This window comes from Malaclemys terrapin, chromosome 4 (genome assembly GCF_027887155.1).
Source record: "Malaclemys terrapin pileata isolate rMalTer1 chromosome 4, rMalTer1.hap1, whole genome shotgun sequence".
NCBI lineage: Eukaryota > Metazoa > Chordata > Testudines > Emydidae > Malaclemys > Malaclemys terrapin.
This window is the reverse complement of record NC_071508.1, coordinates 36823957-36838375: the sequence shown is the minus strand read 5'-3', so window position 1 is coordinate 36838375 and position 14419 is coordinate 36823957. Positions and strand designations below refer to the sequence as shown.

The following is a 14419-nucleotide window of genomic DNA, read 5'->3' as shown; positions in this document are numbered from 1 at the left end:
GTCTGAACAAGCTCTCTCCAGTGCGTCAAGGTGAGTCCACAGTGCATGATATTTTTATTGAGCTAAGATCATATTACAGTCAGTTGAATTCTATGGAGAAAGCCAGAATCTTCAGTGCAGATAGACTAAGGAATGGATGGGTGTGGCAAGTTCTCTGCTCCCTCCTGGAAATGGAGGGCGTATGTTTGCAGGTTTATATATTTGAATAGTTTGTTTATATATTTGTATTTAAAGCCAGAATGGAGAATAACAGATTCCATTTGCTCTGGCTTCCAAATGTCTTGAAAGATCTCTGGATCTGTGTTAGAAAAAGAAAGTAACTGGGGTGGGGCAGTGGGGGTAGGAGGTGTAACAGTATGAAGGGCGAAATGTTCCTCTCTGCTTCCCCAAGTGAAGGGACGACTGTAGGGCATCCTTAGAATTTATGCGGCCCTAGCATTATTAAAGTGGTGCCTCTCTGCCCGACTTGCTCTTAGCAACACAAACATAAGCTTAAAGTATTGGAAAACTTGCCACATGCACTTTATTAAAAACAGTTTAGTTGTCTGCCTTCACCCCAACCCCTGCACTTCCCTCCCACCTGTGCCCCCAACCCCAGCCCTGCGCTGCCAACGTGCCCTGTCATAACGCCCACCTGCCCAGTATCCCCCACCCCCTTATGCCCAGCAACCCTCATGCCCAGTGGCCCCTCACCCAGAGATTTCCACCACAGATCCCTATGCCCAGCGATCTCCCACCCACAGACCGCCCCCACTGCCCAGCACCCCTCTCACAGCCCCCCCCCAACTGCCCAGCACCCCATATTCCTGAGGAAATTCAGCACCAAAAAATTAAATTCTGTGCACAATATTTTAAAATTCTGCAAATTTTGTCAATAAATAGATGTGGAGGCTCCAGCATGGCAGCGGGGAGCACAGGCCACTGGCTGCATGGAGGTGGGAGATCACCCTGCAGCCTTCGCCCACCCCTCCCCTCCCCACCTAGGATAGGGACTTGGCAGTGAGATACCTCTGTGTGCATGTCAAAAGGCCACAGGGAAGTATTTTACATGATGGCTGGGATGTCAGCCAGGACCCGAAATGCATTTGAATGACAAAGAAATAGCTGATACCAATGGCTGAGTCCAGCCCTCATGCAGGCCCTTGTCTGCCACTACTCTGGGCCATCAACTCCCAAATGGCCGTTCATTCTCTCTAAAATAGAGCATTTCCCTCTAATCCTGAAAAGTAAAGAGGTGCTTGGGATATGCAGTTTAATAAGAAAAGGAATTATATTCAGGCACCAGTCTTTTTTTTTTTTTTTCTGCCCTGATTTATACACCTGGTTGCCACACACACCTCAGTGGGATTGTACTGGGTATAACTCAGCCCGCAGTTTCAACAGTGCTTCAACAGTGGGGCTGGAGCCATAACCAGCCAAGTCTCATGTGAACAGTGGTTCTTGTTTTGGATTATTTCAGGCTGTTTTTAAAGCTCTTTCCCACGGGTGAGGAAGAAGGTGCTGCATTCTTGAAGGGACCTTTAAAATCCCACTCGACTCTGCACTGTTTAGAACTCTCCTTCGTTCAAAATGCTACCAGCTTGAGAGACAGCCCTGAAGATACTTGGATCCACAAGAAAAAAAATCATGTCCCTTTTTCCTGAATAAAAGTTTTCAGCTACTCCAGCCTTGTCATGTGCGAGTCCATCTTCCTCCCCAGCTAAGAGGTTGCTCCCTCCCTTGCATTCTGCAGCCCTGATTGCTGTTTTTTCTGCACCAGGTACATCTCCCTCCTCCCATTGTTTTAGTGTCAGTTTCCTCCTGTTGACACTGGAATATTGTGAATGGGCAGGAAAAACCACCACCTTCTTTTATTTTCCTGTAACTTTCCCTCCTCTCCAGCCTGGTTGTGTGTGTGTGTGTGTGTGCCTCTCCCTCCTCCCAGCCCACGTCTGCTGCTGATCCCTGCTGGGGAAGGGAGGAGAGGAAAGGTGATGGTCCAAAGGGGATCCTCAGCATCTGGGCTTAAACTTCAGAGAAGAGGGAGGCGGAGTGAAAAGGAGACTAGGAGAGAGATTGCAGGGAGTTGCCAGCGGGGCAGGGCACATGGGCAGAAGAGGGGAGAGGTGCAGGTACAGTATGGGGCTGCTCGGAACAGCTGCTCTCCCCTGGGGCCAGCAGCCTGTTCTCCAGAAGGCCCTAGCGCGTTCGCTGCTGCTCATTGAGTCAGACAAAGAATCCCCCCCCAGCTCTTTTCCCTTCCCAGCCCGGCTCCCCGCAGCAATCCCCAGCCCGGTTCCTCTTCTGCCCCCCCGCAAAGTCCCATGCCCAGCTCTACTCCCCTGAGCTCAGCTCCCTGCATCTCTTCCCAGACTCCAGGTATCCCTCCAGCTCTGTTCCCAGCCTTGCCTGGCCTCCCCCTATCTGGCCTGGCTCCCCCTGCTCACTCACATGCAAACTTTTGTTCCTGGCTCTGTGAGGCCCCACCTGAGCCAGAGCCCTCAGCTGGCCAGCTGAGGAGTGAATGGGCAGAGGGGGAGGGACCAGGAGGTTGGGTCGGGGAGAAGCCCGCTGGCCCAGCATGAGGGAGGGGCCGGAGAGGACAGGAGTCCACGCCGCAGCCAGTGAGGGTGGTGCCCTACATTTTTGGGTGCCCTATGCAGTCTTTCATGCAAGGCCCCACATCTGTACCCCAGAGTTCAGACTGGGGAAGGAACCCTGACAGTTGCAGTATTTCTAGAGAGTGGTCGTGCTCTGCAGCTGAGCCCTATTTTTATGTCCAGCCAAGCTCTAGTTTTCATAGTACTTAAGGTAGCATCAAAGGTAGCTGTATACCATGATTATGTCCCACTTCTAGCCAGGGATTATGGGAGCACAACAATGTTCCAAATGTGCCCTCTTTTCCTGGTCTTATTCCTATATCAGGGCTGGGATGGTGGTGGTATAGAGCCCCGACCTGGGGAATCCAGTTGGCTGGGACAATCCTGAGATGGCCATCTACTATTGCCTTTATCAGAGCCTTTGCTTTACCGGAGTGTTTCATTTCCCTTTCCCCAACCCCTAGTCTGTTTCCACTTGTTTTGCTGGAAATTCATGCTGGTTTGGACATAACTGTTTTTGGAGGTAACAATTACATGAACTATGCAACACAGATCACATTTACATGACATTATGTACATTTAAATATTATCAACAGTTATTGAACAAAATACACAAATCATTTTACATCATGCAGCCTTAACTATGCTTTATTCCTGTTGCTGTTCACATTGACTGGAATGTATGTAGAGAATGTCAGACAAGGTAAAAAAATTAGGTTTCGAGCATTTTGAGGCAGAGACTGTGTTTTTGGATACATTTTTGAGGTATCAAGCATGTTTGGGGAGCTACATATATAACACAATTCTGGATTATATTTCAGATAAATTCCATATCAAGAGAAATTATTTTGTTTATAGAGTAGTTGGGAATAATTGTTAGGAATTCTACAAAATGTGGAAACATGGACAAATTGCTAAGGAGGAGTATACAAGAATAGCATGAGCATGCAGGGATAAAATCAGAGAGGCTAAGGCACAAAATGAGTTACACTTAGCAAGGGACATATAAGGCAAAAAGAAGAGATTGTTTAAATACATTAGGAACAAGCATCACTTTGGATGAGTCGTTCCATGCACAGGATAAACCTTATTATCGGTATTTGTCCGCACTGTGTCTGACGACTGTGTTGTAAGGGAAGAACTCCTCGATATCATGTGACTTTCATAACAAAGAGATTGCACTACAGTACTTGTATGAGGTGAAGTGAAAAACACTATTTCTTTTGTTCATCATTTTTACAGTGCAAATATTATTAATAAAAAATAATTTATACACTTTGATTTCAATTACAACACAAATACAATATCCATGAAAATGTAGAAAAACATCTAAAATATTTAATAAATTTCAATTGGTATTTTATTGTTTAACTGTCTGATTAAAACTGCAGTTAATCAGGCTTAATTTTTTTTAATCACCATTAACTCAAAAAAATTAATCGACAGCCCCAATAATGATTCACTTGATCATCTGTGTGGAAGCTCCTCACTCATTATGTGATCTGTCTCTGTTTAAAAAAATTAAAATATCCTGTCATGGAGCAGGAACAGGGCTGCACAACATAGGTGACAAATAACACACTGTAAATAATAATGAACATTTGTGAATATCCCAGAATCTGAACATTGTTCTAACTCTTTGGTGAATAGTTACAAAAAACTGAATCTGTCAAATCAGGGAAGAGTTAAGACTGTTTGTTTGTTACCCCAAACAGGAGCTGGAATGGTACAGAATGTTCTCTGTTCTGATTCATTTTGACTTCCTCTGAATTCATTAATCAGTAGGTGAACATTATAGATGTGGGGTCAGACGATGCTCACTTTCCTCTCACAGCTAGTACAATTGGCTTCAACAAAATTACTCTCATTAAAATAGCAAAAAGGATTTGATTCCTGACCTGTAATTCAGTGATTGTGGAGGAAGCCACTTTGACTCTTAGGCCTTGTCTACACTTGCAGATGTAGAGCCCCGGGAGTTAAACCCGCTCTCGGAGACAGCAGAAGGGAAAGCGCTGCCGTGTGTTCACAATGTCAGCTGCAAGTGCAGTGGCGTGGCCACATTTGTGGCACTTGCAGCGGCATTTGGAGCCGTGCATTATAGGCAGCTATCCCACAGAGCGCCTCTTCCCATTCAGCTGAGGTTTGTGGGAAGGGGGCATCCTGGGTCCTGTCCCAATGCCCCGTGATGTATTGCTTTGCATCCCAGCAATCCCTGTGCTTCTGTCCACATTTGGCGCCATCTTTCAACAGTTTTTTTACTGTGTGCTCTATCTTCCCTTTCGGTCTGCATGGATCCCAAATTGCTGAGGAATATGCTGATGGGTCTCACCAGCATGTCACGAATTGCAGTCGAGTTACTCCTTAAGCTACAAAGTGACAGTGAGGAGTCTGACAATTATGTTGGCACGCATAACGCATACGATATGTGATTGCTTGTGGCATTCACGGACATGTTCACCACCGTGGAATGCCGCTTTTGGGATCGGGAAACAAGCACTGAGTGGTGGGATCATATTATCATGCAAGTCTGGGATGACGAGCAATGGCTGCAGAACTTTCGGATGAGGAAAGCCACTTTATGGGACTGTGTGCTGAGCTCTTCCCCACCCTGTGGCGCAAGGACATGAGATTGAGAGCTGTCCTGCTGGTGGAGAAGTGTGTGGCGATTGCAATCTGGAAGCTGGCAACTCCAGGCAGCTACCGATCAGTTGCTAACCAGTTTGGAGTGGGCAAGTTGACTATTGGAATTGTGTTAATGCAAGTTTGCAGGGCCATTAATCGCATTCTGCTCAGAAGAACCGTGACTCTGGACAACGTGCATGACATTGTGGATAGCTTTGCATAAATGGGTTTCCCTAACTGCGGAGGGGTGATAGATGGCATGCATATTCCAATTCTGGCACCAGACTACCTACATAAATCGTAAGGGGTATTTCTCAATGGTTCTCCAGGCATTTGTGGATCACCGTGCCTGTTGCTTTCCTGGGCTGTGCTACCTTTTAGTTAATGCAATAAAGAATGTTTCCAAAACCAGAAGAAATCATGTATTGAAAAGAAACACAACTGCTTGAGAAACACACATGGCATGACTCATCTGTGCTGTATGGGAGGAGGGAAGGGGGTGGGGTGGGGTGGGGAACGGAACAATCACAGATTTGTGTATGTCCTATTATCATATTCAGCCTTCCTGTCTGGAGTGCCATGTAATGAGTGCTGCACTTCAGGCTGGCTAAAATGCATGGTGATAGGGGTTGAGTGCAATGGATAAGGGTCATAGTTTGCAGGGTTGGGTGGTGAAGGTAAAGATGTTGGAGGCAGCTGGTGGTGATGATAAACTGGATTTTGGGAAAAGTGTGTTGGCAGTGACATGGGGGTGCAAGGGAAAGAGTTTTGGGACAAGGGCTGCAGGGGTGGGGGGGTGCAGATCTGCTCCATATGCAGTGCTATGAGTGCCTGTATCGCGTCCACTTGGCGCGCCATAATGCTTAGGAGCCACTCCGTGATTTGTTGCTGGCGATCCGCATTCTCCCGATGGACCCTCCTTTTGGTCTCCCGCCACTCCTGTATTTTTTGATTTTCAGTAAGGGACTACTGCATGACTTCATGCAGAAGGTCCTCCTTGCTTCTTCATGGCCGCTTCCTGAGTCTGTGCAGCCTTTCGGCCATTGATAACAAGGATGGCTGGGATCTCAAGGTTGCATCTGTAAAGCCAAAATGCAACATTTAACAGAGGCAGCATTGTTAACACTAGACAGAGCAATAATTCGTGTGCAGCAATGGTCCCCCCGCCCCTCACGGCACAGTGGCGTGGATATGTTAGCCTTACTGGTGTCATCAGACATTACTGGTGTGGTGCTCTGCTCTGTTCAATGTTGATATCAGTTGGCTGTGTGCGTGTTCCCTCTGTGTGCTGCCCCAGCTCTGTGCAGATAGCTGACACAACAGACCCTGAGAGAACCCTCAATGACTACAGACTCTGATAAGATACGAAGGCACCGAGCCAGGTTTATTGTCAAACGAAGCACAGTAATAGTTTCCTATAGACTCTACAGGACATACTACGAATTTGTGCCCCCTGACAATGGACACAGCTCAGTCAGTGGTGGGACTTTCCATTGCCCCCTAGGCCGGACAAAGACGTCCACTCAGAGATGCATTCTTATACACTTTTTCAAACAGATTACTCATCACTCCTGACGCATTGAGGTACAGCCCCTCTATTAGGGGGCTGCCTTCTCCTGGCACAGGATGGTTCGAACAAACTATACATCATACTATTCATCGTATTGTCCTTTCATATCATGTTGTCTCCACTGTATTGTCCTTTAATATTGTCTATCCATCACATTGTTCCTTTATACTGTCTTTAGGCTAGGTCTACCTGTTCCTTGTTATCTGTGTGGGATGTGTGGGACATGTTCCTACCCAGCTGTTCTGGTGCTGTCTTGGCACATGTTCATTTTATTAGTGACTTCTAGCAGCCCTCTTCTTGCCAACTTCTGTGAGTGGGACCTGCCTCTGGCTCACAGCCCAGCTTTGCTTAACAATGTCTTGACTATTACTCTAGTTCAGGCCACAGGCCTCATACCGGGCCCTGATACCAAGGGTTTATGTCTCACGGACCCTCTTACTACAGCTGGCACAAGGAGCACAGTAGCTCTGCCAAGGAACGTGCGCAAGCGGATTGCCTAGCTTCTGCATGAGACCTTCGATGAGATCACTGAGACCGATTACTGCGATCTGAGAGAGCACATCAACGCCCTATTCTGCATCTAGGCATGCACGCAGCCCTAACCCTTCTTTCTGCAACCTCCTCACCCCAACAGCCCGCACCCAACAACTCCCTTCTCAAAATAAAAACCGCTTACTGGGCACCTCCTCTGCTGTTTGTTCTCCCCCAAGCACCGTCTGCTGCGACTGGCTATCTTCCTTCTGGCTTGAAAATAAGCTCCTGGCTGCATGCATCTATGGATGCTGGGCTTTCCTCTTGCTCTGTGCCCCCCTCCTCAGCACTCTTGCTCCCACTTTCCTCCTCCTGCCTTGTTGCACTCTGGGCTGCCATGGCCTCTGAAGTGTCCATGGTGCTTTTCGAAGTGGAGGTGGGGTCGCCCCCAAGTATCTTGTCCAGCTCTTTGTAAAACCGGCAGTTCGTGGGGGCAGCACCAGGGTGGTGGTTTGCCTCCTGTGCTTTGTGGTAGGGGTTCACTTTAACCCTGCATTGCACTGCGTCCTGGTCATGGCCCCTTTCTATCATGGACCTTGATATCTGTCCGTAGGTATCGTAATTCCTACAACTGGAGCGCAGCTGGGACTGGACAGCTTCCTCCCACCCAAGAAGTGGGATTTCCATGATCTTAGGAATTGTCACCTGGCATCACTCCTCTATATGGACTAAAAGTTGTAGTGAAGGCCATCTTGCTGCAACTTGCAGTCCGTGCTGGTGGTAGTGATCCACTCAGACCAGACTTGTGCCTCCAGACCAGACTGTATTGAGCAATCGGTTTCTGGGCAGGGACTTGGTCTGCCATGCACTTCCTTGACCCTCAACCTGGAAAAAGTATTGGACAGGGTGGATCACTAGCATATCCCAGCAACTCTGTTTGGGTTCAGCTCTGGGCCTGCTCTGTGTGGTCCTTCTGGGGGCTGTGCATCTCTGTGCAGTGCTTGCTCAAGCTCCATTGGGCCCTGACTGAGCCCATCACCTTCAGACGAGGTGTGTGTATAAGGGAGGCCTTCTGTACAGCCAGCTCTACTCTGTATACATTGAGCCCTCCTCCGATGGTGTTGATGCTTAGAGACAGCTGTGGGCAGAGCTTTGCCTGTGACTGGTGTTTCAGAGAGTACCACCAGGTATCTTGTTTACAGTCTGATCTTGGGTCACAGGGCTGCCAAGCACTGAATGTCTCTCAGGTCACTCAGGCATCAGGCAGCCTTGTCCCACCTACCCACAGCTCCATCTGAACATCACAGGGGCTGCACTTGTGCATTTTGTCTTCTAGAGAACAGTGTGACCTGGCTGGGTCCTGTGTAGGAAGGAGCAGAGAGACATGGGAGCAGCATAAGGTGGGAGGCCCATTATTGGTGCCATGTCCCCACCAACCTCTGCAACAGCAGCATACACCCCCCTGCCCAACCCACCAGCAGCCACCCTCGAACAGTCATCAGTACCACCCCCTCCCTTCAGGAGCTGCCACCCTCACCCCAGCACCAGACATCCCAGCACCAACCCAGCAGCCAGAAAACAACTCCAGGCACCCAACAAATGCCCATTCCAAGTAACCCCAGCACTCATCCACCCCACACCTCCAGCTACCCCACGGTGCCCTAGCACCCACTCAGTGACTCAGAGAGCCACCAGCTTCCACCAGGCACAGCTGCCAAATTTTGTACAGTAATGTGATATCCTGGCCAAGCAGTGGCAGGGGTGTGATCCCCACAAGCTGAAGCTTGTTATATGCAAACTTACAAATGTACAAATTATCTCAGTAAGTAACTTAGATAAAATGGGACACATGGAGTTGCACAAGACGTGGTAGCTGTGGGTACATGGAAAGGTGTTTTTGCGCAGTCACTGGGTGCACTTAATGATGGGATCACAACTTTATGATGTGCACAATTTTGCCTTAATCCTCTGCTTTGCTTGTTTACATTTCAGATAGTTCTTAATATCCTCATGATGAGCAGAAAGACACCGACTGACGTCCTCCTGCAGGGACTGGAGGAGCTTGCAGAGCAAGACTTTAAAAAATTTATACACAAATTATCTGAGTTTGCCTTTGATGACAAACCTTCAATCCCCTGGTGTAAACTGGAGAAGGCTGACAGGATAGATGCTGCGAGACTCCTGAAAGAACGCTATGGTCCGGAGAGTGCTGTGGACATAGCTATCAAAATCTTCACTAACCTCAGTCTCAACAACTCTGCCATGAAACTCAAACAGGAAAAAGAGACAGGTAAAAACAATCCAAAGTGACTCTGACTCCTGAGAGTCATTTCTCCATGAATATCCCCCACAGCACCAGTAGCAGGAGCAGCAGCAAACTAATGACATCTAAGAGATTCCACAACCTGGACGTAGTCAGAGTGAATCAAGGGAAACTGCAGAGCAGGTGAGGCCTGACCTCCCAGGTTGCACATGCATTTTTAGGAACATAGGAGCTACCATGCTACCACTGGTCCATCAAGTCCAGTATTCTGTCTCTGACAGTGGCCCCTGCCAGATACTCCAGATACTGCTAGAAACCCTACAGTAGGCAGTTATGGGACAACCTGCCCATCGAGTGAGTTTTCTTGTGACCCCAGGAGTAAGGAAGGTGTGGGGGGAGTTATGGGAGGGATCAGGTCTTATGCCCTGAAGCACAAGTTTATATCCTTTCTAGAACTCTTGTTCGTTTTTTAAATGTTTAGTATTATAACTAGATAGGACTGTTATCCCTGTAAATAATAACTCTTTGTTTAATTCTGCTAAACTTTCAGCCTCAGTATACTGTGGCAATAAGTTTCACAGGCTAGTTAAGCATTGTGTGGAGAAAGTATTTTTATCAGTTTTGAATTTGCCGTCTTTCAAGTTCATTAAATGTCCCCTTGATATCATATCAGACTGGGAACTTCTATTCCCCCGTCTTCTATCGTCTCTATACTAGACATTGTTTTGTCATGTCTGTTTTCTCATTTGTCTTCTCAAAAAGGTAAAGGATTCTAGTCTGTTTGGTCTCTTCATTTGAGTTTTTCCATGCCCCAAATCTTTCTTGCTGTTTTCTCTGAACTCACTTTCATTCTGCTATGTACTTTTGGTTTGGGATGAATAGTATTCCGGGTTAGAGCCCACCATTGATTTATGTAATGCCATACATTTTGTCCACCCTATTTCTTATGTAATATTACATTTTGTCTGATTTTTGTACCACTACTACACAGTAAGCAGAAGTTGTCACTGAGCAATCAGCAGTTGCCATTGAGCTGTCCATAGTGAAGCCCCGGTCTTTTTCCTGAGTTGAAGGGGCAACTTGGATTTTCCAGGGCTTAATTTGGCTTTTGTGAAACATCTTGAAGATGGGGCTTTGCCTTCCCTCCAGCACTTTGATTTCATATGCTACAGGGGAGGTTTTGCCTGTGGTGAGGTAACATCCTTGGTAACTTTTTGACCCTTCTCTTCTTTTTGGTATAGTCAAAATAAAATACTCTGTCCTAGTATGACGTTCCCTCAGAAGCGTTTGTATCCTAACAAGGCTTTTGTTCCTGGGCACTCTCCTCTGGCTTCTGTCAAGCAAATGAAAATATGGTTTGCAAGAGATGCTTTAATTCTACTAAGCATTGTTGGATGACAAATTGTAATGTTTGTGTCTGGAATCTGGGCTAGCAGGTTCATGGGAAGGACTCTAGTCATACCTGTCAGAAACTTGAAAGGGGTGACATTCGTAGATTGTTTGGAATTGATCCCATGGCCAATTAATGCTAATGGCAGTTTCAGGTCCCAGCCAGTGGTGGGCATTTTCTGAGACCAATATCTTAGTGATAAATATCCTTGTCCAGTTCATGTACTTGACCTGTCTGGAGGATTTAGGGTGCTGTAGAATATGGAGCTTCTGTTTTAGTCCTAGTGTCTTGCACAGCATATGTATCACCTCTGAGATCAAGTGAGATCCTCTGTCTGAGTTTCTGCCAAGGGACAGATGCCATCTACTGAAAACATGATGTAGTGGTAGTGTGGCTGCTGTATGAGCTGTATCACTGGCAGGTAAACCTTCCTCCCACTCGGTGAACAGACAGGTTATTGTGATTTCATTGGAAGGAATGGGTCTCTGGGCCTTTTGTCAGTTTCTCAGATGTGATAGGATGGGTCACAGGGTCCTCTATGTATTGATAAAGCTTGGACACCATTAGGTCCTTCTAGATGTGCCTCTACACAGTTTTCATAGGCAAAGACCAGGGTGCTTTAGAGGATCCTCTCTTTCAGGAGTGACTACCATAGTTTCTGATTCCTAGTCCTTAGCTTGCTCTTGGGTAACTATGGTTGCTGTAGCTATAGGAACAGCTTGGAAATCCAGGAAGTGCAAGTCAGGGCTTTCACCCAGGCTAGTTGATCAGCCATGTCATTCCCTGTTTGTCAGGGCCTTTCTTCTTCCAATAGACTCTCAGGTCATTATCCTGAACTGATTGATCCACTATGGAGATTAGTTTGGTGCAAACATGATCTTTTCCTTTCTGGTTTTTGTAGTTTCTCCCTCCCCATCAGGGGTTGATCTATACAGGGCCCTGGGCTGGGACCCAGTAGAGAGGGAGGGTCCGAGTCCCCCTACACCCACCCTCTTAGCTGGTCTTTCAGTCTTGAAGGCCAGAGATCTAGCCACTAGACCACCTGGCCACAGAATATCCTATCAGAGAGGGTGAAAACAGTGGTCAATCCATCACAGCTCAAAGATGGTCCAAATGAATCAGACTCTGTATCACAATTGTTATGACTTGGCAGGCATTCAGCCCCCTGAAAATATTGGTAAATATTCAACTAGACCTAAGGCAATTTCCATAACATGCTTTCTTACTGTATTCATTAGAGAGTTTACAAGGCTGCTATCTGAAAATCTGTACATGCCTGAGGCAGCTTTTTCCCTTCAACTGGAATATGATTTGGAAGAGCAAGGTTGTAGTCGTTACTATTAATCTTAATCTGAGATTTAAGAAGAGAAGTTACCTATCAGTAACTGTGGTTCTGCGTGTGAGTTCCCTCTACAAAATCTCACTCCCCACCCACCTCGCTTCTTTAGAGTCTGAGGTTACGTATTCCTGAATTAGTGGAAGAACAGTGGGAGGACAATCCCCACTTTATGCCCTAGGAACCCTGCATGAGGGGAGGGAGAGAGAGGAGTGGTCCCAATGAACAATGCTCTTTAGAGGATTTTGGAAGTTCGTAGCACAGTTCCTTTGCAGGAATCAAATTAGAATATGCAGGGGCAACACTCTTGAACAACCCCCAGTTACTGTTCAAAAACTTCTCTTTAAGCACCTGAAAATGTGCAGCGGCAGTCAAAAAAGTGAACAGAATGTTGGGAATCATCAAGAAAGGGATAATAAGACAGAAAATATCATGTTGCCTCTATATAAATCCATGGTACACCCACACCTTGAATGCTGCGTGCAGATGTGGTCGCCCCATCTCAAAAAAGATTTATTGGAATTGGAAAAGTTCAGAAAAGGGCAACAAAAATAATTAGGGGTATAGAACAGCTTCCATATGAGGAGAGATTAATAAGACTGGGACTTTTCAGCTTGGAAAAGAGGCAAATAAGGGGGGATATGATAGAGGTCTATAAAATCATGAGTGGCCTAGAGAAAGTAAATAAGGAAGTGTTATTTACTCCTTCTCATAATACAAGAACAAGGGGCCACCAAATGAAATTAATAGGTAGCAGATTTAAAACAAACACAAGAAAGTATTTTTTCACGCAGTGCACTGTCAACCTCTGGAACTCCTTGCCAGAGGGTGTTGTGAAGTCCAGAACTATAACGGGGTTCAAAAGAGAGCTATATAGATTCATGGAAGATAGGTTCATCAATGGCTATTAGCCAGGATGGGCAGGAATGGTGTCCCTAGCCTCTGTTTGTGAGAAGCTGGGATTGGGTGACAGGGCATGGATCACTTAATGATAACCTGTCTGTTCATTCCCTTTGGGACACCTGCCATTGGCCACTGTCAGAGAACAGGATACTGGGCTTGATGGACCTTTGGTCTGACCCAGTATGGCCATTCTTATGTTCTTAAAACAGGGGCTAAGGATGAAAATTCTATCACATCCAGAAATAGTATTGTGTTAGCCACACAACATTCCAGGATGATGTGTTGTTAGGAGCACACTAATGGGCCTGATTCTAAACTGCTTTATACTTCATGTAGCCATTAATCTCTGTGTCAAATGAGCACTCAGTGCATGTCCAGTGCTACATTCACTATAAACTGAGTGGAGATTTCTGATTTGGGAGCTTTTTGTAGCCCCTTTGCACTCACTGGGCTCAATCCTCAGCTGTGTGAGAGCAACACTCAGTGCAGCTAATGGCAGTAAGACGAAGGTGGTTTTACAATAGCCCATTCTGGCAGTGGAGCCATAAGGATCCATTCAGGCAGCTGGCAACACACACACTCTTTCCCCAGCCACGTCCCCAACACAGCTCCTACGCTGGTCTCCACAAGGTGCAGTGGGTACTGCTGGTTACATAGGCCTTCCCTGTCCCTCTCCCCAAGGATGGCCCCACACAGTGGAAATCCCCAGGAGGCTGCTTACGATGGCTATATCGCCCTCCTGCATCATCAAAGAGGCACAAATGGGCCATACCAAGACTGATGCTGTGGGTGCACTTTGCACAGATATAAATGGCTACACAAGGTGCAGGGCAGTGGAGAATCAGGATCCCTGTTTTCAGGTGTTTATAAATTCTATAAAATATTATTTGGGGATTAAATTCCTCATGCTGTGTGACAGCCCAAAAATAAGTTTTAGGAAGTATCATAATATGTTTACCCTCCTGAGTTGCTTACCTGTGTGTGGGGGGGAAAGGTTTATTTAAAAAAAAATCTGTCCTGCTGTATTATATATAAAGAAGGCTTGAGTGTGTAAAGTGTTTTTTGTTCAATGCAAGCTTCTGATATACAGTTGTGAGACAATATCTTCAAAATATCTGCCCCTTTAATTATGGGGCTGAGAAAGCTTCCACACCACTTTTCTGGGCTCGCAGTGAGACCCCTGTCACAACCGGGGATGGCTAAATGCAGCAGTACTGACATTTTTATGGCTGTTAACCTTTTTTGTTTTGTTCTTTGATGGTTTGCTCTCAACCCTTTCAGATTG

At 46.5% G+C, this 14419-nt stretch overlaps 2 protein-coding genes across 2 annotated transcripts in view; one reads left to right on the top strand and one right to left on the bottom strand.

The window, feature by feature from the left end:
• Positions 1-14419, bottom strand: part of LOC128836107 (uncharacterized) — a 342237-nt gene that overhangs the window by 177834 nt on the left and 149984 nt on the right. The window lies entirely within an intron of this gene.
• The window catches only part of LOC128836347 (NACHT, LRR and PYD domains-containing protein 3-like), a 96452-nt gene continuing 91288 nt past the window's right edge, over positions 9256-14419 (top strand). Inside the window, exon 1 of the mRNA XM_054026552.1 lies at positions 9256-9532. Within this exon, the coding sequence (XP_053882527.1) occupies positions 9256-9532 (277 nt within the window). The remainder of the gene's footprint in view (positions 9533-14419) is intronic.